We start from the raw sequence: 26,548 nt of genomic DNA, 5'->3' as shown, positions 1-26,548 counted from the left end.
TGTATGAGTGTGCCTAAGAAAATAGCGAGAACAATTAGACTGTGTTTGACTCGACCTAGCGAGAACTTTGAGAAACTTATGAGAAGAAAGGGAGTAACTCTCAAGGTTCCTCTAATCTCGGGGGAAAGGAACAGACAGCGCTGGGTAGTGATTAACAGTGGTGAGAACTCCGGGGAGGGATACAAACCTTGGGGATTAGTCAAAGCTTATTGATTGTTAGTTATTATCATTGGGATTGAAAACTCTCGTGATAGCTTGGTCCTTCGACAGCCGGAACTGAATACCTGCTTCTGTCGGTCCAGGGAGACACTGAAACCGTGCACGGGTGGATGAAATATCCGTAGATTAAAGACCTGGCCCTTTGCTGAGGGTTCTTCATAGCCCGGTGGCAAACTGGTATGCGACAGAAGCGGTGACGAGATCCTACCAACATTGAAACCTCAGCTGCAAAAAACAAGGTCAGTGCGCTTTATTCACGGATTTGGGGGATAGCACCTGTATGATTGCATTAAGGATATTAACGGTAGAAAGCACACACATAGAGATTAATAGCACGTACACATAGATTGTGAGAAGAAGCATAATAACAACGATAGTAATTGAATGAACATGGGTAGTAAATCCTCAAAGGAGGTCCTGGAATTAACCGGGGATGAGAGGTAAATCTAACGCCCAAAGTGGAGAAAAGAAGTATGAATTTGATGGAAGTTTGGACGTAGAGAAGTTGGAACTAATGATAAGACAGAGACAACGAGAGTAATGAGAATCATCGCCAGAGAAATTCTTCAACCTTTAAATTAGGGCTATTTTCTGGGGAATTGTCTCGGTAGTACGTGCCTGATTTTAAAACTATAGACAATTATAAATAGGGTTATTTGCGAGGAGTCTCGGTTTAAACGGGTTACTACTCTGTCCCAGAAACTAGAATATGCATATAGTAGATTTGGATAGAAAACACTCTGAAGTTTCTAAAACTTTTAATGGTGAGTATAACAGAACTCATATGGCAGGCAAAAACCTGAGAAAAAGTCAAGCAGGAAGTGGGAAGTCTGGTGCTTGTAGTCCTTTCAAGTGATTGCCTTGACTGTATACAGTGACTTAGGGTTCATTTTGCACTTCCTAAAGCTTCCACTAGATGTCAGCAGTCTTTAGAACGGTGTTTGAAGATTCTATGGTGAATTTGAAGGGAATACCAGCTGTGGTAAACTGGTGTCCCATTATAAGGCATGGGCTCAAGTCACATAAGCACGCGCGTGGTGGATTTGGATAGTGAACCTAACGTGCGAACAAAATTGATTATTTGGAAATAAATATGAACTTTATCGAACATTTATTGTGGAGCTGGGATTCCTGGGAGTGCCTTCTGATGAAGATAATCAAAGGTAAGTGAATATTTATAATGTAATTTCTTAGTTTTATTGACTCCAAGATGGCGGGTTTCTGTTTGCTAGTTGTTAGTGTCATCTGGGCTGTACTCAGATTATTGTATATTGTGCTTTCGTCGTGTGTCACGCCCTGACCAGGTGAACTCTTCTATTTTGGTCAGGGTGTGGCATTTCTATAGTTTATTTTCTATGTTTTGGTATAGCCTTGCTTTGGGGTGTATTTCTATGTTGGGTTCTGTCGATTCCCAATCAGAGACAGCTGTCACTAGTTGCCTCTGATTGGGGAATCATATTTAAGTTCCTTTTCCCCCCACGATGTTTGTGGGTTGTTGTCTCTTTTTGTTGGAGCAGTAGCGATTCATTTATTCTCTGTTTTGACCGTGTTATTTCCGTCTGTAATAAATAACATGAGTTCGCTCCCAGCTGCGCCTTGGTCCACTTCTTCCTTCCTGCACGACGATCGATACAGAACAACCCACCAAACCAGGACCAAGCAGCGGGAGGAAAAGGAGCGCGAGAGATGGGCTCGCGAGGGAAAGGAGTTCTGGACCTGGGAGGAGATCATGTCGGGGAAAGGACCCTGGCGGAAGGATTCCCAGGTCGAGGAGGTGATGCCAGCCGGTGGAAGGAGTCGCAGGCGGCGGTCGAGGAGGCCCGGAAGACTCCCCCAAGAATTTTTTTTTGGGGGGGCTAATGGGGTGGTCCGGAAGGGCAGAGGAAGAGCCCAGACCACTGCTCTCGTGGGGGATAACGGCGAAGGAGGAGGCAGAGATGTGGCAGGTCCTGGAGGACCTGCGTAGGGACAGCGTGGAGGAAGAGCCTTGGGTGGCAGAGGTGCGCACGGTATCGCCAGTGCGCCTGCAAAGCCCAGTGCGCTCTGTGCCAGCGCCCCACATTTGCCGGGCTAGGGGGAGTGTTCAGCGAGGACGTGTTGTGCCGGCTCAGCGCTCCTGGCCTCCGGTGCCCCTTCTCGGTCCGATGTATCCTGCGCCGAGGACGCGCACTGTGTCTCCGGTACGGCTACACAGCCCAGTGCGTTCTGTGCCAGCGCTCCACACTTGCCAGGCTAAGGTGGGTGTTGAGCCAGAACGGGTGATGTCAGCTGTGCACTCCAGACCTCCAGTGCGCCTCCTCGGTCCAGGATATCCGGCGCCGCTTATGCGCACTGTGTCGCCGGTGTGAGGTCACAGTCCAGTTCGGCCCGTCCCTGCTCCCCGCACCAGGTTAGTGGTGCGTGTCCACAGTCCTGTCCGGCCCGTCCCTGCTCCCCGCACCAGGTTAGTGGTGCGTGTCCCCAGTCCTGTCCGGCCCGTCCCTGCTCCCCGCACCAGGTTAGTGGTGCGTGTCCCCAGTCCTGTCCGGCCCGTCCCTGCTCCCCGCACCAGGTTAGTGGTGCGTGTCCCCAGTCCTGTCCGGCCCATCCCTGCTCCCCGCACCAAGCCAGTGGTGCGTGTCCCCAGTCCTGTCCGGCCCGTCCCTGCTCCCCGCACCAGGTTAGTGGTGCGCATCCCCAGTCCAGTCCGGCCCGTCCCTGCTCCCCGCACCAGGTTGGTGGTGCGTGTCCCCGGTCCTGTCCGGCCTGTCCCTGTTCCCCGCACCAGGCCCACGGCGCGTGTCCACAGTCCGGCACGGCCTGTGTCCGGTCCACCGGTGACCAGTCCTGTTCCGGTCGGCGGCTCCGCTCCGGAGCCTGAGCATGCCGCTCCACCGTGGTCCAGTCCGGGCCAGAGGGGTAGGGCTAGGGTGGAGGCAGGGGGAGAAACACGCCCGGGGCCAGAGCCTCCACCGAGGGTGAGGCGCCCACCCGGGTCCCCCCCCTAATAGACTTTAGGTTGGTGCGCCGGGAGTACGCACCGTTGGAGGGGGGGTACTGTCACGCCCTGACCAGGTGAACTCTTCTATTTTGGTCAGGGTGTGGCATTTCTATAGTTTATTTTCTATGTTTTGGTATAGCCTTGCTTTGGGGCGTATTTCTATGTTGGGTTCTGTCGATTCCCAATCAGAGACAGCTGTCACTAGTTGCCTCTGATTGGGGAATCATATTTAAGTTCCTTTTCCCCCCACGATGTTTGTGGGTTGTTGTCTCTTTTTGTTGGAGCAGTAGCGATTCGTTTATTCTCTGTTTTGACCGTGTTATTTCCGTCTGTAATAAATAACATGAGTTCGCTCCCAGCTGCGCCTTGGTCCACTTCTTCCTTCCTGCACGACGATCGTTACATCGTGAACCATTTTTAAATTTGACAAAGCGATTACATTTAGGAGAGGTGTATCTATATTTCTGTGCATAACACTTCTATATTGATCCATTATTCGATGAGAATTTACGTACTATGTGTGCTCATTTTGCTCATTCACCGACAGGTTTGGAGGGAAAACATTTCTCAACATTACACGCCAATGTAAAATGCTGTTTTTGGATATAAATATGAACTTTATCGAGCAAAACATACATGTATTGTGTAACATAATGTCCTAGGAGTGTCATCTGATGAAGATCGTCAAAGGTTAGTGCTTCATTTAGCTGTGTTTTGGGTTTTTGTGATGCATCTAGTTGCTTGGAAAATGGCTGTGTGGTGTTTCTTGTGAAGTTTATGTCCTAACATAATCAAATTTTATGCTTTCGCCGTAAAGCCTTTTTGAAATCGGACAATGTGGTTAGATTAACAAGAACTTTATCTTTAAAATGGTGTAAAATAGTTGATTGTTTGAGAAAATGGAATTATGAGATTCTAGCTGTTTTAAATTTGGCGCTCTGATTTTCCACTGGCTGTTGTCAAAATCAATCCCGTTAATGGAATGAGAACGGGAAGGGGTCACCAACAGGTCAAAATTTGAGTTACTGATTGTCATTCAACTATTGGTATGTTTTGCCTGGAAAGATACTGTTGTTAGTGTTGGTTTAAGATATAAACCGAACGTTTTGATAGCTTGTTTAGTTTAAATTGAAAGACTAATTCGTTCAAAATAATAGCGAGGTGAGTTCGATAAAGTTCGTTGTCTGTTACCTAAATGGTCGAGTGAAATGACATATAGAGAATGGGAGTTGTATTTAAATAACTGAATCAAGGAAGAGACAGTTACCTAAATCTAATGTCGTGGACGAATCAGAATTAGTTGGGTAACATAGATAATTAAGATGTTTTATTAGTATAATATGCTTATTTGAGGTACTTGAGGTCAGATTTGTCGTCATGGGAATGTGTCTTTACTTATTCTTAAACCATGTGAAGGGATGGCGTGATTAATGGGGAACCAATGACTTGTCTCCACAATGTCTGTGAGCAAGTCACTCCCTCCTTTTCTTTATTGTGGGGAGGATTATGGCAGTAAATGGACCCTTGTATGTCCTCTTAGATCTCGCACTTATCCTGTGATAATATATGGCCTAGAGGCTCACTCTCAGTGAGCCTGTCCAGGAGTGGGAACAAGAGGTATCTTACTGAGGATGGGCCACTATGAGATAGCACTGACAAAGGAGATTTATGATGTATTTTGATAAGAACGCCTAAAAAGCATTCCAGAGGACATGAGCTAATGGTTCTGTTCTATACTGTACCCGGGAGGGGCGGTTGTAGGGGGACCAGATACTGGGCTATACAATGAACCCTGTTGACATAGCAGTTACTGTCTGCTGTGTTTTATGGATATCTGTCATACAAAACTTTGTGAACTGTTACTAAGTATCTGTGGTTTGTCAATGTATGTTGAAGGGGGTGTATCGTTGCTATAAAAGATCCCTGTAGCCATTGTGTAATCACCTTCCTGGTTCATTCGAGAGAGTGCATTATTGAAGGTCAAGAACTTTTGCAAAAGTATCTTAAGTATTAAAGATGTAGTTTAACTCGGACTGGTGTGTTTGTAACTCCTCATTTGGTAATGCGGAAATTAGCCACCACACTAATGAATTATAATGAGCGGATAGGTGATTGCGATAGAGTGGTACCCACCGAAATGTGTTTTTTATTCTAAAAGAGTTGAATGAAGTATTTTATAAATTTGGCGATTTACATGGTACTTTTAAAGTCTTGGACATTTCATAAGTGTAAAGCCGAAAGAGAGGAGAAAGTTGAAACATTGGTTTTAATCTTACGATAAGAGGTAAGGCAGAACGTTGTTTGAGTAGGGGTTATATTTTTGCCTACTGGTAAAAATAGGAGAGTTGGTTGTCCGCGCTGGCCTATATTTGGCGGTAAGCGATTCAGATCTGGATAGATTAATCGTAAAAGTTTTGTTATAGTTTCTGGTTATTAATTCTTGGTTTGATTGTTTAGTAACACCAGTGAATTTGAACAGGAAGTTAATGTATTCTAACATTATAATCCATTACGTGGAACAATGTCAGGTCAGTAAAGTGGATTGCAGGTTGAGTTAATTTTATTTTACAGGGACAGTGCACATTAATGACAGTTGTGTGTGTCTAATGGCAGAGTATTCCTATCAAGCACTTTGAGAGACTGTTTGCAGACAGACTGAATGGGTTTTAATGTTGCAAAGCAAGCTTGGTCCAAATTAGTCAAGTAGTATGTTAAGTAGGGCATTTTCATAGATTTGAAGTACAATAATGTATCCAAGGGTAGCGCATGTTCAATCACATAACCACTGAGGAAGTTTAAAACTAATGATTGGAGGGAGTACAAGGGAATTATCATTGTTATTAGGTTTTGTTTGTAGTCAACTTTTGGGTTTCTGAATCGGTGTAGTATAATGAAATAGAGCGCTTCATTGTCTTTCATTGGAATGTTTCCTGGAGCCACGATATCTTAAAGGGGTACACGCACATATGGAATTTTAGAAGTTTTATTTTCTGAGTTTTAATTAACTTTTTGGTGACAGGGGGCAGTATTCAGAAATTCAGATGAATAACATGCCCAAATTAAACGGCCTGCTACTCAGGCCCAGAAGGTAGGATATGCATAGTATTAGTAGATTTGGATAGAAAACACTCTGAAGTTTCTAAAACTGTTTGAATGATGTCTGTGAGTATAACAGAACTCATATGGCAGGCAAAAACCTGAGAAAAAAATCCAATCAGGAAGTGACTTGTAGTTTTTCTATCTAATCCCTATTCTAACTACAGTGTCTGTGGGGTCATTTTGCACTTCCTTAGGCTTCCACTAGATGTCAACAGTCTTTAGAACCTTGTTTTATGCTTCTACTGTTACTGGGCAGAGAATAGGAGCTGACTCAAGCCTGGGACCAGTGAGTTGTTTACTGCGTGAGCATGCAGGTGCGCGAGCAAGCAGGCGCACCCTTCCTTCTTTTTCCTCTGTAATGAATACGCTATTGTCCGGTTGGAATATTATCGAAGATTTATGTTAAAAAGACCCTAAGGATTGATTGTAAACATCGTTTGACATGTTTCTACGAGCGGTAATGGAACTATTTGACTTTTCGTCTCTGGTTTTGCGCTCTCGTGTTATGCCTTTGGATTAGTGATCTGAACGCGCGAACAAAATGGAGGTATTTGGACATAAATATGGAGTTTATCGAACAAAATGAACATTTCTTGTGGAAGTGGGAGTCCTGGGAGTGCATTACGACAAAGATCAGCAAAGGTAAGTGAAGATTTGTAATACTAATTCTGAGTTTAGTTGACTCCAGAACTTGGCGGGTAACTGTATAGCTTGCTTTGATAGCTTGCTGTATAGCTTGCTGTACTCAGAATATTGAAAAATGTGCTTTCGCCATAAAGCTATTTTAAAATCTGACACAGCGGTTCCATTAAGGAGAAGCGTATATATCATTCTTTCAATAACTGTTGTAAATTTTATCAACGTTTATGATGAGTATTTTTGTAAATTGATGTGCTCATTCACCGGCAGTTTTGGAGGGAATACATTTTCTGAACATCACGCACCAATGTAAAATGGGATTTATGGATATAAATATCAACTTTATCAAGAAAAACATACATGTATTGTATAACATTGAGTCCTGGGAGTGTCATCTGATGAAGATCATCAAAGGTTAGTGATTAATTTTAGCTGTATTTCTGGTTTATGTGACGCCTCTCCTTGCTTGGAAAATGGCTGTGTGGTTTTTCTTGTTTAGGCGCTGTCCTAACATAATCTAATGTTATGCTTTCGCCGTAAAGCCTTTTTGAAATCGGACACTGTGGTTGGATTAAGGATAATGTTATCTTTAAAATGGTGTATAATACTTGTATGTTTGAGAAATTTGAATTATGAGATTTTTGTTGTTTTGAATTTGCCGCCCTGCAATTTCACTGGCAGTTGATAGTGTGTACCGCGGGTGGGACGCTAGCGTCCCAGATGTCCCAGAGAGGTTTTAAACATGTGAATTATTTTGATAAAGGAATGTTTTGGGAACCTGAGATACAACATGTAGAAAATGTTTGATGGTTTTTCTTTAATTTGTCTAATATAGTAAGAAACACTTCTGTGAAGGGGTGGTATGACTTTTGACCTCTATCATGGCTTTCCTTTGTGGTCTGATCAGCCTCATTGAAAGGTCATTTGGATAGTGAATTTAAGGTCATTTGTAATACTGATTTTAAAGTAATTTGTGTAATTGATAATTATGATGGAGTTTATAGTTTTGACATACTTGTAATTTTAACAAATAAGAAGTAAGATAGGCCATAACCTTCCGACTAAGGGTAGACGTCCTTAAGTCTCTCTTCCTATGGCCATAAGGGTACAATAATTTTTCTTTGTGGAGTTGTTCAGATTAGTGATTTTGATCTGATTATGTTATTTTAATATCTTTTGACCAGTAGTGGTATTTTTATACATTATCTAGCTAAGTTTATTTGCCCTTAGGTAGTCAGCTGTTGTTGTATTCAGTGGAAGAGATTTAACACTACAAGGCTGTGGAATTGATATAATAGTATTATTATATTTTGTTGTTAAATAAGGTAATAGAGATGGCAAGAATAAGTTTAATAATGGTAGACTTATGTTAAGTATTTAGGACATATTCTAAGCCAACAGGACAGGGATATATGACATCTGTGGTGATCCAGGATCATTGAGAGTATCAGATAAACGTACTTAACTATGCAATAATCTTGATATTACTACCATAGACATGTTGATTTTTCTAAAATCCAGAAGTGCAAACAGGGAGACAGTGAGACAGTTAGTCAATAGGTGGAAACAGAACGAATATTTGACACTGACTGTTATGAGAAAGAGCGACGGACAGATAGAAGGAAGGGCAGATGGAGAAGTCCTCCCCTGCACTGCTGAGACCTTGATGGTTTGGGAGTAGCAGGAGGAGAGCATAAGCCAGGGTTGAGGGAAGATAGAAGTGACACAGAATGGGTAGATAATAGTTATTGAGTGGAGACCAGCATAGTTAAATTAAAAACAGGATTAGATGGCAGAGTGAAAGGCTCTCCCGATAAATGGGGTACAGAAATAATACCGTGACAGACAGAAAAGACCGAATGAAAGGGGAAGAGAATTTGGTTCGCTTAGCTTTAGGATATTAATTCATGGCGAGACTATCGGCTCCATTGGTTTTAAAAAAATATGAAAAGTTAGGAGGAGAGGCAGGTATTTTAGTTTTTATTTTAAGTTTATGTTTAGTAAATTCGCTAGGAAGAGATATGATGATTTTGTTGAACGTAGTTGTTACCCTAACCAAAAGTGGAATGAAAGCTTAGTTGCTTTCAGGAACTAAGGTGTTAGACACTGAACCATTGCCCAGAAATTATTCGGCACAGCAGGCTGAAATAGTAGCATTGACTAGAGCCTGCGAAATAAGAAAGGAGAGAACGGTTACTATTTACACAGACAGCACATAAATGCATTTAAAACCATACAAAGCAGCACAGATCTTACATCTAGCGGAACCCCTAGTGAACAGCCAATGGGATCGCATGGCGCGAAATACAAATACCTCAAAAATCCAATAATTTTAATTTTTCAAACATACGACTATTTTACACCATTTGAAAGATAAACCTCTCCTGAATCCAACCACGTTGTCCGATTTCAAAAAGGCTTTACAGCGAAAGCAAAACATTAGATTATGTCAGGAGAGTACCCAGCCAAAAATAATCACACAGCCATTTTTCAAGCAAGCATATATGTCACAAAATCCCAAACCACAGCTAAATGCAGCACTAACCTTTGATGATCTTCATCAGATGACACTCCTAGGACATTATGTTATACAATACATGCATGTTTTGTTCAATCAAGTTCATATTTATATAAAAAAAATTGTGATCAGGTGCATCCTGTTTCCATGGATCATCCTTGAGATGTTTCTACGACTTGATTGGAGTCCACCTGTGGTAAATTCAATTGATTCGACATGATGTGGAAAGGCACACACCTGTCTATATAAGGTCCCACAGATGACAGTGCATGTCAGAGCAAAAACCAAGCCATGAGGTCGAAGGAAACGTCTGTAAAACTCCAAGACAGGATTGTGTCGAGGCAAAGATCTGGGGAATGGTACCAAAAGATGTCTGCAGCATTGAAGGTCACCAAGAACACAGTGGCCTCCATCATTCTTAAATGGAAGAAGTTTGTAACCACCAAGACTCTTCCTAGAGCTGGCCTCCTGGCCAAACTGAGCATTCCGGGGAAAAGGGCCTTGGTCAGGGAGGTGACCAAGAACCCGATGGTCACTTTGATAGAGCTGCAGAGTTCCTCTGTGGAGATGGGAGAACCTTTCAGAAGGACAATCATCTCTGCAGCACTATACCAATCAGGCTTTTATGGTAGTGTGGCCAGATGGAAGCCACTCCCCAGTAAAATGCACATGACAGCCCGCTTGGAGTTTGCCAAAAGGCACCTAAAGACTCTCAGACCATGAGAAGCAAGATTCTCTGGTCTGATGAAACCAAGATTGAACTCTTTTGCCTGAATGACAACCATCATGTCTGAAGGAAACCTGACACCATCCCTAAAGTGAAGCATGGTGATGGCAGTATCATGCTGTGGGGATGTTTTTCAACTGCAGGGACTGGGAGACCAGTCAGGATCGAGGGAAAGATTAACTTTTTAAGGTATAGGGGGCAGTATTTTCGATTTCGGATGAAAAGCATGCCCAGAGTAAACTGCCTAATACCCGGGCCCAGAGTCAAATATTTGCATATTATTAGTAGATTTGGATAGAAAACACTCTGAAGTTTCTAAAACTGTTTGAATGATGTCTGTGAGTATAACAGAACTCATATGGCAGGCAAAAACCTGAGAAAAATCCAACCAGGAAGTGGGAAATCTGATGCTTGTAGTCTTTTCAAGTCATTGCCTATCTAACACACAGTGACACAGGGTTCATTTTGCACTTCCTAAGGCTTCCACTAGATGTCAACAGTCTTTAGAACCTTGTTTCAGGCTTTTGCAGTGAACAGAGAATGAACAAGAAGGCCGGGAAGTTGGTGACTCAGAAAATGACATGAGTTCACGTGATGAGGTAGCTGTGTTCCATAACGTTTTTCAAGACATTGGAATCGTCCGGTTGGAATATTATGGAAGTTTTATGTTAAAAAGGCCCTAAAGATTGATGCTATACAACGTTTGACATGTTTCTACGAACGTAAATATAACTTTTTTTTACTTTTCATCGTGAAATTTCCAGCACGCTTCCTACATTTGGAGTAGCTTACTGAACGCACAAACAACAAGGAGGTATTTGGACATAAATTATGGACTTTATCGAACAAAACAACATTTATTGTGGACCTGGGAATCCCTGGAAGTGCCTTCTGATGAAAATCATCAAAGGTAAGTGAATATTTATAATGCTATTTATGATTTTAGATGACTCCAAAATGGCAGGTATCTGTATTGCCTGATGTATTTTTCTGAGCGCCGTACTCAGATTATTGCAAAGTGTGCTTTCCCCGTGAAGCTTTTTTGAAATCTGTCACAGCGGTTGCATTAAGGAGATGTTTATCTATAATTCTTTGAATAACAGTTTAATATTTTATCAACGTTTATGATGAGTATTTTTGTAAATTGTTGTGCTGATTCACCGGCAGTTTTGGAGGCAAAATATTTTCTGAACATCACGCGCCAATGTAAAATGGTTTTTTTGGATATAAATATGAACTTTATCGAACAAAACATACATGTATTGTGTAACATTGAGTCCTAGGAGTGTCATCTGATGAAGATTGTCAAAGGTTAGTGCTTAATTTTAGCTGTATTTCTGGTTTTTGTGACCCCTCTCCTGCTTGGAAAATGGATGTGTGCTTTTTCTTGTGTAGGCACTGTCCTAACATAATCTAACTTTATGCTTTCGCTAGCGTCCCACGTAGCCCATAGAAGTTAACAGAGCAAATTACAGAGAGATCCTTGATGAAAACCTGCTCCAGAGTGCTCAGGACCTCAGACTGGAGTGAAGATTAACCTTCCAACAGGACAATGACCCGAAGCACACAGCCAAGACAACGCAGGATTGGTTTCAGGACAAGTCTCTGAATGGCCTTGAGTGGCCCAGCCAGAGCCTAGACTTGAACCCGATCGGACATCTCTGGAGCGACCTGAAAATAGCTGAGCAGCGACGCTCCCAATCCAACCTGACAGAGTTTGAGAGGATCTGCAGAAAAGAATGGGAGAAGCTCCCCAAATATATGTTTGCCAAGCTTGTAGTGTTGTACCCAAGAAGACTCCAGGCTGTAATCGCTGCCAAAGGTGCTTCAACAAAGTAGTGGGTCTGAAAACCTATGTAAATGTGATATTTCTGTTTTTTTTATTCTAAAAAACAGTTTTTGCTTTGTCATTATGGGGTATTGGGTAGATTGATGAGGAAACATTTTTTTCATACATTTTAGAATAAGGCTGTAGTGTAACAAAATGTGGAAACAGTGAAGGAGTCTGAATACTTTCCGTATGCACTGTATATATTCAGTAAGAATATACAGTAGAGAAAGGGGCGACCAGAGGAGAGGGAGGAAGAGGAGAATAGACTGACAGATGGGGAAGGAAGACTGACTGACCAGGAGGACTTTGGTGATATGATGGTTCTGGAAGGAGGACTCCTCTCGGTGGTTTTCTATGAGGAGAAATCAGATTGATTTTCAGTGGACTTATCACACACAAACTGTGATACTTTGCATCCAATTGCATTCTCTATTATTCTATGAATCTGCTCTTTGGTGAAACATTCTAACCCCTACTGCAATTATTCATCAACCTCACACTTATTTTCTCTCTCCCTCTTCTCTAACCCCTTCTATCATCTCTTCCCTATCTAACTAATCTCCCTCCCCATTGCCCAGTGCCCTCTCTTACCCCACTTGGTGAGTTGCATGGCCACAGCGTGGTACACAGTCTTTAATATGTTGGTGTAGACTGTGTGGGCCATGGAGGGCAGGTAGAGCAGAGCTCCAGAGAACAGGGAGCCGCTGTCCTGATGGAAGCCCTGTACCAGGGCCTCTCCGTGGTAGAAACCTGTCATCCCCAGCACCACCAGTCCCAGGAACAACCCCACTAGGGGCAACGACACCAGGCCCACACGCAGCTGCCTCTGCCACTCCGGGAACAGGGGCTCCAGACGGCCTGTCACAGGGTTGAGCCCCAGGGTGCCTTGGAAGCCGGGGCGGGGCTCGGCGAAACGCTCGGTCAGGTGCCGTGTGCCCCAACGGTGGGAGAGGGAGGAGCTCCGGCGCTTCCAGAACTCGATGAACAGCGTGGACCACAGCATGCTGAATACAGCCTGTACCATGTGACCGCTGACAGATGGGCCATAATCTTCCTCCTCCATCACCCCCTCCACGGCCTGCTCCTTCACCACCCCACCACCTCCAGGCAGCAGAAAGGTCAGGACCAGGCCCAGGAAGGCAGGGGGCACCAGGGCCCAGGTATAGAATTGCAGAAAGCTGAAGTAAAATGCCATGGTGCCTCCGAAGTATGACTGGATCGCATCTGCACAGGAAGAGAGCGATCATTATTAGGACAAAGGAGTAAATATTTGTGGAGGTGCCAGAGCTGGGCGATATGGACAAAAAGTCCTATCGCGATAAATTGATCTATTTTGCTCGATAACAACAAATACAACGATAAACCCCCAAAAATAAATGGACAGTTACTTTACATTAGCGGCAGGGCTCTGGATTTTTCAGTAAGACTACTGAGATGGTAGCCGATGATTAAAACAGTAAGCTATTTCATCTTTCAAGCTACAGGACTGCTTATGTTCCGGAATTCTTCCGATGGCATTGAGGAGCACAGCACATCAGTCACTGGCTTCATGAATAAGTGCATTGATGACGTTGTCCCTACAGTGACTATACGTACATACCCCAACCAGACGCCATGGATTAAAGGCAACATCCGCGCTGAGCTAAAGGGTAGAGCTGCCGCTTTCACGGAGCAGGACTCTAACCCGGACACTTATAAGAATCCCGTTATGCCCTCCGATGAACCATCAAACAGGCAAAGCGTCAATACAGGACTAAGATTGAATCGTACTACACTGGCTCCGAAGCTCGTCGGCTGTGGCAGGGCTGGCAAACTATTACAGACTACAAAGGGAAGCACAGCCGAGAGCTGCCCAGTGACACGAGCCTACCAGATGAGCTAAATAACTTCTATGTTCGCTTCGAGGCAAGTAACACTGACACATGCATGAGAGCATCAGCTGTCCGGATGACTGTGTGACCACACTCTCCATAGCCGATGTGAGTAAGACCATTAAACAGGTCAACATTCATAAGGCCAGATGGATTACCAGAACGTGTACTCCGAGCATGTGCTGACCAACTGGCAAGTGTCTTCACTGACATTTTCAACCTGTCCCTGACTGAGTCTGTAATACTAACATGTTTCAAGCAGACCACCATAGTCACTGTGTCCAGGAACACTAAGGTAACCTGTCTAAATGACTACCAACCCGTAGCACTCACGTCTGTAGCCATGAAGTGCTTTGAAAGGCTGGCCATGGCTCACATCAACATCATTATCGCTGAAACCTTAGACCCTCTCTAATTTGCATACCGCACCAACAGATCCACAGTTGATGCAATCTCTATTGCACTCCACACTGCCCTTTCCCACCTGGACAAAAGGAACACCTATGTGAGAATGCTATTCATTGACTACAGCTCAGCGGTCAACACGATGCTGCCCTCAAAGCTCATCACTAAGCTAAGGACCCTGGGACTAAACACTTCCCTCTGCAACTGGATCCTGGACTTCCTGATGGGCCGCCCCCAGTTGGTAAGGGTAGGTAACAACACATCTGCCACACTGATCCTCAACACGGGGGCCACTCAGGGGTGCATGCTCAGCCCCCTCCAGTACTCCCTGTTCACTCATGACTGCATGGCCAGGCATGGCTCCAACACCATCATTAAGTTTGCCAACAACACAACAGTATGCTTGATCAACGACAAAGATGAGACAGCCTATAGGGAGGAGGTGCCAGGATAACAACCTCTCCCTCAACATGATCAAGACAAAGGAGATGTTTGTGGACTATAGGAAAAGGAGGACCAAGCACGCCCCCATTCTCATTGACCGGGCTGTAGTGGAGCAGGTCGAGAGCTTCAAGTACCTTGGTGTCCACATCACTAACAAACTATCATGGTCCAAACACACCAAGACAGTCGTGAAGAGGACACGACAATGTCTATTCCCCCTCAGGAGACTGAAAAGATTTTGCATGGGTCCTCAGATTCTCAAAAAGTTCTACAGCTGCACCATCGAGAGCATCCTGACTGGTTGCATCACTGCCTGGTACGGCGCTTGCTCAGCCTTCGAACGCAAAGGCACTACAGAGGGTAGTGCGTACGGCCCAGTACATCACTAGGGCCAAGCTTCCTGCAATTCAGGACCTCTATACCAGGTGGTGTCAGAGGAAGGCCCTAAAAATTGTCAAAGACTCCAGCCACCCTAGTCATAGACTGTTCTTTCTGCTACCGCACGGCAAGCAGTGCCGGAGCGCCAAGTCTAGGTCCAAAAGGCTTCTTAACAGCTTCTATCCCCAAGCCATAGGACTCCTGAACAGCTAATCAAATGGCTACCCATACTATTTGCATTGTCTCCCCCCCTCTTTTACACTGCTGCTACTCTCTGTTTAGTATCTATGCATAGTCACTTTAACTCTACCTACATGTACATATTGCCTCAATTACCTAAACAAACTGTGCCCCCACACATTGACTCTGTACCGGTACCCCCTGTATATAGCCTCATTACTGTTATTTTACTGCTGCTCTTTAATTATGTTATTTTAATCCAAATATTTTGCTGATCTATTTTTTGCTTCAGACTTATTTTTCTTAACTGTATTGTTGGTTAAGGGCTTGTAAGTAAGCATTTCACTGTAAGGTGACAACTGTTGTATTCGGGGGATGTGAAAAAAAACATTTGATTTGATATGATATGATTGATATTTTGATGTGCAACCTGTCAAAATAGGATCCAGAATTATGAGATTTATTTTGTTGACATTTTTGTGCATATTGGCCTAGAGCCTATACACGCTTCGAAAAAAAGGTTTTATCTAGAACCTAAAACGGTTCTTCTTCTGTCCCCATAGGAGAACCCTTTAAATAACCCTTTTTGGTTCCAGGAAGAACCATATTGTGTTCCATGTAGAACCCTTTTCCCAGAGTGTTCTACATGGATCCCAATGGGGACAGCCAAATAACCATTTTGGAACCCCATTTTTTCTAAGAGTGTATTATTCAGCACCTGAGGAAGTGGGAAATCAAAACACTTAGCTAGATTGCTAACTCTAAAAAAATGATGTCACTTTTTTTTGTTTGTGTTTACTGTATGTTGTTGTTTACCGAGAGGCTGTCTCCATATCTGCTTCTTAGAGTACCACCTTCTGCAGACGTCATTCAGTCTCTGCTGGTCATGTAGAGGGAAGATGTCCTTTATCACTCCTGCCCTCACCAGCTTCTGACCTACAGCACAGTGACAGGATGGAAGGGCTACATCAGGGAACTGTACAATACCTCTACCATTGTTACACATACAGACGGGTAACATAGCCAGAAGCTTGGCTGTATTACATTGTTAACACTATCCAGCATATGTAAGGGACAGTGTGTACTAGTTTTCAGACGAATACAGATCACAGAGCAGTGAGAGAGGACCGGAGAGAGCACTGAAATGATCAGCCAGAGGTGGTGCTCTGCTCTGCTGCAGAACAGCTTAGCTAAGCAAGATCATGACATAGAAGACAGAACATGCTGAGGTAAGCAAATGGCACACATGTGCACAAGCAATATATTGACAGATGTGCCAAATTGTATACTTTCAATTTTCATGTTTATATTATCCAATGTTCATAAATTAATGTAAGAAATGTGTTATTAAAATCAAAATACCACTCATATTACAGAGCAAGCGGTAAAGCTTTTTATGACACCAACTTTTGATTTGTAGCACCTTGCATCACACCATTACAGTCTTAAAGGAGGCCTGGGTAAGTCCACAAATAACCTAACTTCAATTAATTATTTCTCAAGTATGTTTAAAGATACAAATGTCAAATATATGTAAACAATACCTTCTCCAAAGGAAAAATCCCCCAAATCTTGGTCCTTATTTGTTTTAGTTTTGAAGGAATCACCCAACATCCCCATTTACATCACTCTATTCACATACCTACACACACACACACACACACACACACACACACACACACACACACACACACACACACACACACACACACACACACACACACACACACACACACACACACACACACACACACACGTAAAGACCCACAGATGTTCTCCCAGGCCTCCAGGACCCTCAGAGCCTCTGGGACTCCAGGGATTCTCTGCTTCTTCTGGGCCTGTAGAGAGTCCAGCTCATTCTTGACTATGTACTGACGCTCCGCTAGCGTCAGGAACTCCTGCATGTCATCTAGTAACACAGAGGACGGGCGTCAATCAAGACTGTCATATACAGTACCAGTCAAAAGTTTGGACACACCTACTCATTCAAATGTTTTTCTTTATGATTACTACTTTCTACACTGTAGAAATAGTGAAGACATCAAAACTATGATTTTTTTATTTAACTAGGCAAGTCAGATAAGAACAAATTCTTATTTACAATGACGGCCTACTGGGGAACAGTGGGTTAACTGCCTTGTTCAAGGGCAGAACAACAGAGTACCTTGTCAGCTCAGGGATTAGATCCAGCAGGCTTTTGGTTACTGGCCCAACACTCTAACCACTAGGCTACCTGTCGCCTCCATCCCTATGAAATAACACATGGAATCATGTAGTAACCAAAAAAGTGTTAAACAAATCTAAATATATTTTATATTTGAGATTCTTCAAAGTAGCCACCCTTTGCTTTGATGACAGCTTTGCACACTCTTGGCATTCTCTCAACCAGCTTCTTGAGGTAGTCACCTGGAATGCATTTCAATTAACAGGTGTGCCTTGTTAAAGGTTAATTTGTGGAATTTCTTTCCTTATTAATGCGTTTGAGCCAATCATTGTGTTGTGACAAGGTAGGGGTGGTATACAGAAGATAGCCCTATTTGGTAAAAGACCAAGTCCATATTATGGCAAGATCAGCTCAAATAAGCAAAGAGAAACGACAGTCCATCATTACTTTAAAACATGAAGGTCAGTCAATCCGGAAAATTTCATGAACTGTCTGTGATTTATTTAGAATTCTAGGCACACTTATCCAGCATGACTACGAAAGCATTCTGCAGCGATGCGCCATCCCATCTGGTTTGCGCTTAGTGGGACTATCATTTGTTTTCAATAGGACAATGACCCAAAACACACCTCCAGGCTGTGTAAGGGCTATTTGACCAAGGGGAATGATGGAGTGCTGCATCAGACGACCTGGCCTCCACAATCCCCGACCTCAACCAAATTGAGATGGTTTAGGATGAGTCAGACCGCAGAGTGAAGGAAAAGCAGCCAACAAGTGCTCAGCATATGTGGGAACTCCTTCAAGGCTTTTGGAAAAGCATTCCTCATGAAGCTGGTTTAGAGAGGGTGAAGCTGTCAAAGGCAAAGGATGGCTACTTTGAAGAATCTAAAATATAAAATATATTTTCATTAGTTTAACACTTTTTTGGGGTTACTACATGAATCCATGTGTGTTATTTGATAGTTTTGATGTCTTCACTATTATTATACAATGTAGAAAATTGTACAAATAAATAAAAGACCTTGAATGGTACTGTATATTACCTTTAATATGTAATGTTGTCTATATTACCACACTATTACAACATTGAATGTGTATTTTGTTGATTCTATTCCTACAGAAGGTGAATTAGGTGCTGAAGATCTGTTACAACTTGTAACTGCTATTACCTTTAATATCCCTCTACTCTTCCCCCAGTATTACCAACATTCTTACCGACATTGGTGAAGTTGTCTCTGTCGTGGTAGGAGAAAGAAGCCATCTCTTCATTGCGGTATTTCTTACACAAACCCAGATCCTCCGTGGCTCTGAGAAGGGTGCAGCGAGGAGCAGACACCACGATCACATCCCCACACTCATCCTCTCCAGGGTGGGCCAGCAATGCTGCTCCTAGTCCAGTAAGGAGGAGAGGGTCAACTACAGTACTCCTGCCTCTACTGCAGTGATCTTAGTATATGCTTTGGTTTCAGCCCAGTAATTATTGACACTTAATTCAGCTAATAAACTAAGACACACGGATTTCCCCTGCAGTTGTATTGTGCAACGTTTCATCAGGATTAACCTGATGTGGGTACACTACTTTGAAACTAGAGACTCAACTAATAAGCTAATCATCAAGCCCAGGTGAATCAGTTGAATCTGATTTGTTAATAGCACTCGGATGGAACAAAACAAGCAACACAGACTGAAGAACAGTCAGACCTCTGATCTGCTGCTGTCCGTATCCGATATGACCTCTCACCTCCATGTCTCTTTGAAGCTTCAATCAGGGAGATGAGCCATCTCTTGGTGACAGGCTGGACGTTGTCTGACAGCTGGATGAGGACCAGGGGCTCCACCTGCTCAGACACACAGCAGGGACAGCTGACCTGCGTCCATGAGTCCTGGGGCAGGACCTTGGTCTGTGTCTGGACAGAGCCTTTATCACTCAGCGACATCATCACGTCCCTGTGGAGAGGCAGTGTGAGGAGGACAAGGAGTTTTACTGTATCTGTTAACCACTCTGTAATCCACACATTTACAAGGGTCATTCAAACAACAGCAACAAAAAGGTACAACAAAGAGGATTCGACACCCACCGTCTGAGTGTTCTAAAATGGTTTCTGTAGTTAGACATTATTTGGTTGAAATATAATTTGATCTGAGAAATTAAGCTAATAGATTGCACCTAAATTGGCCAATTTAATTTATAGGATTTATATAATATTCAATAAATATAGTACCCAACATCCAATTTGGACTAACCTTCTTCCTAACTGAAATGACATGGGGGTCATACGGGGTTTTGATTGCTCTGGGTTTTGTTCACCTGCATCTGGTTGTCTTGACTTACAGAGTTGCAGGACTGAGATGAAAGGTCTACTTGTTTGGCTTGATAGCTAGCTAGCTGGCTATTTGAACAACAAATGCATGCGGTGGGCGGGGATGGCAGAGAAGGCTAAGGGGCTAGTTCCTAACCACTGTCGATGTGTAGTGGCTTTTCAGAGCTATTTCAGCAGCCGTAACACATTATCGGCAAGGGAGGACCAGTATTGCGGATTTTGTTATATTCCTGTCACGTTTTTTTATATGTATGTACCGTGTGTTTTTTTAACTCAATCAATCAATCAATCCATCATCGACTCACATGGAGATCTCAAATGGCCATAGAAGGCTGTGGCTACAGGTTAGAGAGCAGTCCCATTTGCATGTGATGCGGAGAGGAGAGGGTAACAGCCCACTAAGCACAGACCGGCCTTGATCTAAATGTCCATGGACATTGGTCCGGCCTATATTTGGCCCAAATATCGACGTCTAAAATTGGTTCCGATTTGGTCTGGACCAGCCTTGATTTTGCCCAAACATAGACATCTATGTTTCACAAGTTTGGACAGCACCATACAACACAATAGAGCACAGCAGAGTACAGTACATTACAGTACAATAAAGAAAAGTACAGTACAGTACAGTGCAGTACAATACAGTAGAGTACAGTAAAGAAAAGTAAAGTATAGATAGGTACAGTAGAGCACAGTAGAGTATTGTACAGTATAATGTACCCTACTTTACTCTAATGTACTCTACTGAACTAAACTGTACTGTACTCTACTCTACTGAATTGAACTGTACTGTACTTTACTGTAGTGTACTCTACTGAAATAAACTGTACTGTACTACACGCTACTGTACTTGAATCTACTGAAAACAATTCTACTGTACTGTACTCTACTGAATAAAACTACACTGTCCTGTATCTTACTGTACTCTACTGTACTGTGCTGTTCTGAACTGTGCCGTACTGTACTGTGCTGTTCAAACTTGTGAAACAAAGCCTAGACGTCTATGACTCACAAAAATTTGGTTTGGTCCCAACTACCCAATTTTGTACATGTTTGGGGGCGGAGTTCAGTAGAATAATACCCAGTATCCTTTTCAAGTGTTTGTTTTTACATTTACATTTACATTGTGGTCGTTCAGCAGACACTCTTATCCAGAGCAACCAGAGCAAGTATTGATGTCAACTGCACAAGTACAGTGAAATGCATTTCTTGCAAGCTCTAAACACAGCAATGTAGTAATCAATATCAATATAGTACTAAAAATAACATAAGGTAGAACAAAAACCCAAATAAAAAAAACACATGAAAGTAAGAAGCTAAACTCATCAAAAAAAGAAACATCCTCTCACTGTCAACTGCATTTATTTTCAGCAAACTTAACGTGTAAATATTTGTATGAACATAAGATTCAACAACTGAAACATAATCTGAACAAGTTCCACAGACATGTGACTAACAGAAATTGAATAATGTGTCCCTGAACAAAGGGGTGGTCAAAATCAAAATCAAAAGTAACAGTCAGTATCTGGTGTGGCCACCAGCTGCATTAAGTACCGCAGTGCATTTCCTTCTCGTGGACTGCACCAGATTTTCCAGTTCTCGCTGTGAGATGTTACCCCACTCTTCCACCAAGGCACCTGCAAGTTCTCAGACATTTCTGGGGGGGAATGGCCCCAGCCCTCACCCTCCGATCCAGCAGGTCCCAGATGTGCTCAATGGGATTGAGATCCAGGCTCTTCGTTGGCCATGGCAGAACACTGACATTCCTATCTTGCAGGAAATCACGCAGAGAACAAGCAGTATGGCTGGTGGCATTGTCATGCTGGAGGGTCATGTCAGGATGAGCCTGCAGGAAGGGTACCACATGAGGGAGGAGGATGTCTTCCCTGTAACGCACAGCGTTGAGATTGTCTGCAATGACAACAAGCTCAGTCCAATGATGCTGACACACACCGCCCCAGACCATGACGGACCCTCCACCTCCAAATCGATCCCGCTCCAGAGTACAGGCCTCGGTGTAACGCTCATTCCTTCAACGATAAACGCGAATCCGACCATCACCCCTGGTGAGACAAAACTGCGACTTGTCAGTGAAGAGCACTTTTTGCCAGTCCTGTCTGGTCCAGCAATGGTAGGTTTGTGCCCATAGGCAACGTTATTGCCGGTGATGTCTGGTGAGGACCTGCCTTACAAGAGGTCTGCAAGTCCTCAGTCCAGCCTCTCTCAGCCTATTGCGGACAGTCTGAGCAATAATGAAGAGATTGTGGGTTCCGAATGTAACTCGGGCAGTTGTTGTTGCCATCCTGTATGTGTCCTGCAGGTGTGATGTTCGGATGTACCGATGCTGTGCAGGTGTTTTTACACGTGGTCTGCCACTGCGAGGACAATCAGCTGTCCGTTCTGTCTCCCTGTAGGGCTGTCTTAGGCATCTCACAGTACGGAGATTGCAATTTATTGCCCTGGCCACATCTGCAGTCCTCATGCCTCCTTGTAGCATGCCTAAGGCATGTTCACACAGATGAGCAGGGACTCTGGGCATCTTTCTTTTGGTGTTTTTCAGAGTCAGTAGAAAGGCCTCTTTAGTGTCCTAAGTTTTCAGAACTGTGACCTTAATTGCCTACCGTCTGTAAGCTGTTCGTGTCTTAACAACCGTTCCACAGGTGCATGTTCATTAATTGTTTATGGTTCATTGAACAAGCATGGGAAACAGTGTTTAAACCCTTTACAATGAAGACCTGTGAAGTTATTTGGATTTTTACGAATTATCTTTGAAAGACAGGGTCCTGAAAAAGGGCCGTTTCTGTTGAGTTTATATACAGGATCAATTCCAATACCATATTTATGTGTAGGGATACTGGAGTGATAAAGGTAGATATGTATAGGGGTAAGGTGACTAGCATCAGGATATATGATAAACAAAGTAGCAGCAGCGCAAATGAAGATTGTATGTGAGTGTGTGTTGTGGCAGACCAGGGGGTTTGGTCAAAACATTTACACAGATCAGACACGGACAGAGTAAGATTAGATTAGATTGGTTTCAAGGGTGTTTATTAAATAATAAATCAAAAAGAAAAGGTCTCCCCCATGAGACCCTCTCCGGGATATCGTCTTCTGGGCTTCCTGTATCCTGTCTGAATCAAAACTGCCCTCGCGTTACCTCTGTAACCGTCCCCAGCGATACGGGAGTCCTCTCTCTCTCTCTCTCTCTCTCTCTCTCTCTCTCTCTCTCTCTCTCCCCCCACTCTCTCTCCCTCCCCCCCACTCTCTCTCTCCCCCACTCTCTCTCTCTCCCCTCCCCCCACTCTCTCTCTCCCTCCCCCCCCACTCTCTCTCTCCCTCCCCCCACTCTCTCTCTCTCCCCCCCACTCTCTCTCTCTCTCCCCCCCACTCTCTCTCTCCCTCCCCCCACTCTCTCTCTCCCTCAAACCCCACTCTCTCTCTCCCCCCCCTCTCTCTCTCTCCCCCAACCCTCTCTCTCCCTCCCCCCCACTCTCTCTCTCTCTCCCCCCCACTCTCTCTCTCTCTCCCCCCCCACTCTCTCTCTCCCTCCCCCCCCACTCTCTCTCTCTCTCCCCCCCACTCTCTCCCTGTGTGCTGCCCTTCTGGCAGCTTTATGGGCCTTTCACAGCTGGTGAGCAATCAGCCCTTGATTACTCACCAGCTCCCAATCAGCCCCAATTAGTCCTGGCCGGAGCACCCGTCGAGACCTGGCACGTTCAGCAGATTGAGCCATCGCCTTGAGATGTATACAGCGTCTGTTACCAGGCCTTGACGAGTCTCCCCCTGGTGGCTGACCTGCTGTATGCCACAGTGTGTGGAGTCAATATACACTGAGTGTATAAAACATTAGGAACACCTTCCTAATATTGAGTTGCACACCCTTTTGCCCTCAGAACAGCCTAAATTTGTCGGGCCATTGACTCTACAAGGTGTCAAAAGCGTTCCACAGGGATATTGGCCCATGTTGACTCCAACGGTTCATACAGTTGTGTCAAGTTGGCTGGTAGTGGATCTCTACTCTGAATAGCTCGTTCCATCTCGTTCCAAAAGTCTAATAAATCCATGTAATACAGCTTGCACCTTCACAATAAATCCATCATTTATTTTAGATAGGTCTAAAGAAGCATGATATGAAGAAAATGTAGTCTACTTCAGAAGAACAGAATAGCATACTCTGAGTTGTCCTTATGTTAGGTCCTGATCTGGCTATGCCAAATGTCTGTGGGCTACCCTAGTTCATTTAGTAGACAAGATTTTCTTAGAATTCTGTGGCATTATTTTATAATATTTTATAGTACATAGTATAAAGAATATAATTGATTGAAGCTGAATAAAACGTAAGTATTTTATCCAAAAGATTTGAGGGAGTGCGCACATACGGCTATTCTGTGTTGAGCAGTTAACAAAGAAATAGGTACTCCTATATGCTTAATTTAGAGTCATTCGTGTAACTTTAGTTGTTCTACAAACTTTGGGCTACATTACTGGTCAAAAGTTTCAGAACATATACTCAATCAAGGGTTTTTTCTTTTTTTCTATTTTCTACATTGTAGAATAATAGTGAAGACATCAAAACTATAAAGTAGCACATATGGAATCAAGTAGTTACCAAAAAAGTGTGAAACAAAATATATTTTAGATTTTAAATTCTTCAAATAGCCACCCTTTGCCTTCATGACAGCTTTGCACACTTGGCATTCTCTCAAACAGCTTCATGAAGTTGTCACCTGGAATGCATTTCAATTAACCGGTTGTCACGCCCTGACCTTAGAGTTCTTATTTATTCTCTATGTTTGGTTAGGTCAGGGTGTGACTCGGGTGGGAATATATATGTTTTCTATTTCTTTGTTTTTGAGCTGGGTGTGGTTCCCAATCAGAGGCAGCTGTCTATTGTTGTCTCTGATTGGGAATCATACTTAGGCAGCCTGTTTTCCACCTGAGTTTTGTGGGAGGTTATTTTCTGTTTAGCGTATGTGCCTGACGGAACTGTGTGTTTTCGTTTTTCCCTTTTATTATTTTGTTTGAGTGTTTCTTGAAAATAAATAATCATGAGCACTTACCACGCTGCGTTTTGGTCCACTTCTTCACCTTCAGACGACCGTTACACCGGTGTGCTTTCTTAAAAGTTCATTTGTGGAATTTCTTTCCTTCTTAATGCGTTTAAGCCAATCAGTTGTGTTGTGACAAGGTGGGGGGGTATACAGAAGATAGCCCTATTTGGTAAAAGACCAAGTCCATATTATGGAAAGAACAGCTCAAATAAACAAAGAGAAATGACAGTCCATCATTACTTTAAGACATGAAGGTCAGTCAATACAGAAAATTTCAAGAACTTTGAAAGTTTCTTCAAGTGCAGTCACAAAAACCATCAAGCGCTATGATGAAACTGGCTGACATGAGGACCGCCACAGGAAAGGAAGACCTAGAGTTACCTCTGCTGCAGAGGATAAGTTCATTAGGGTTACCAGCCTCAGAAATTGCAGCCCAAATAAATACTTCACAGAGTTCAAGTAACAGACACATCTCAACATCTGTTCAGAGGAGACTGTGTGAATCAGGCCTTCATGGTCGAATTGCTGCAAATAACCCACTACTAAACGACACCAATTAGAAGAAGAGACTTGCTTGGAACAAGAAACACGAGCAAAGGACATTAGACCAATGGAAATCTGTCCTTTGGTCTGATGAGTCCAAATTTGTGATTTTTGGTTCTAACCGCTGTGTGGGTGACCGGATGCTCTCCGCATGTGTATTTCCCAACGTAAAGCATGGAGGAGGAGGTGTGGGGGTACTTTGCTGGTGACACTGTCTGTGATTTATTTAGAATTCAAGGCACACTTAACCAGCATGGCTACCACAGCATTCTACAGCGATACGCCATCCCATCTGGTTTGGGCTTAATGGGACTATCATTTGTTTTTCAACAGGATATGACCCAACACACCTCCAGGATGTGTGAGGGCTATTTGACCAAGAAGGGGAGTGATGGAGTGCTGCATCAGATGACCTGGCCTCCACATTCACCCGACGTCAACCCAATTGAGATGGTTTGGGATGAGTCGGACCGCAGAGTGAAGGAAAAGCAGCCAACAAGTGCTCAGCATATGTGGGACCTCCTTCAAGACTGTTGGGAAAGCATTCTAGGGGAAGCTGGTTGAGAGAATGCCAAGAGTGTGAAAAGCTGTCATCAAGGCAAAGGGTAGCTATTGAAGAATCTCAAATATAAAATATATTTTGATTTGTTTAACACTTTTTTGTTTACTACATGATTCCATGTGTTATTTCATAGTTTTGATGCCTTCACTATTATTCTACAATGTAGAAAATAGTTTAAAAAAAGAAAAACTCTTGAATGAGTAGGTGTTCTAAAATTTTTGGCCGGTAGTGTATTTGTTTTGATATTAAATACATTGTAAGGCTACATGATACGACTCTAATGATGATTTGAAAAAGATCAGTGACATCCCCTTGTTGGCCATAATGCACCCTAAACAAATCCATGCATTTTGCGGCCAGTGGCAGGGAGTGCTGCATTGTGCCGTTCTCCCTGAGCGCTGGGCGCTCCTAAGCACCTCTCATTCACATGGCTCTCCATCACGTGATTGGGTCTTTCTCACAGGCTACAAGTGAAGACCTGCATTGCTTGCTGTTCTGTACAGCACTTTGTGACATCAGCTGATGTAAGAAGGGCTTTGTAAATACATTTGATTGATTCATTTACTGACAGACACATTGGTGACGCAACTGCGCGCATCCTTATCCAATTCCGAGGTGC

The 26,548-nt window shown here is 43.5% G+C and overlaps 1 protein-coding gene across 1 annotated transcript in view; it reads right to left on the bottom strand.

The window, feature by feature from the left end:
- Positions 1-26,548, bottom strand: part of LOC106560924 (anoctamin-10-like) — a 38,101-nt gene that overhangs the window by 4,601 nt on the left and 6,952 nt on the right. Inside the window, exons 2-7 of the mRNA XM_045688141.1 lie at positions 19,197-19,402; positions 18,671-18,844; positions 17,060-17,200; positions 16,108-16,227; positions 12,605-13,237; positions 12,310-12,365 (exon numbers count right to left, since the gene is read on the bottom strand). Of these exons, the coding sequence (XP_045544097.1) occupies positions 12,310-12,365; positions 12,605-13,237; positions 16,108-16,227; positions 17,060-17,200; positions 18,671-18,844; positions 19,197-19,395 (1,323 nt within the window). The 5' untranslated portion in view covers positions 19,396-19,402. The remainder of the gene's footprint in view (positions 1-12,309; positions 12,366-12,604; positions 13,238-16,107; positions 16,228-17,059; positions 17,201-18,670; positions 18,845-19,196; positions 19,403-26,548) is intronic.

This window comes from Salmo salar, chromosome ssa10, assembly GCF_905237065.1.
Source record: "Salmo salar chromosome ssa10, Ssal_v3.1, whole genome shotgun sequence".
NCBI classification, from domain to species: domain Eukaryota; kingdom Metazoa; phylum Chordata; class Actinopteri; order Salmoniformes; family Salmonidae; genus Salmo; species Salmo salar.
The sequence above is the reverse complement of the archived record's forward strand: the minus strand, read 5'-3'. Positions and strand labels throughout refer to the sequence as shown.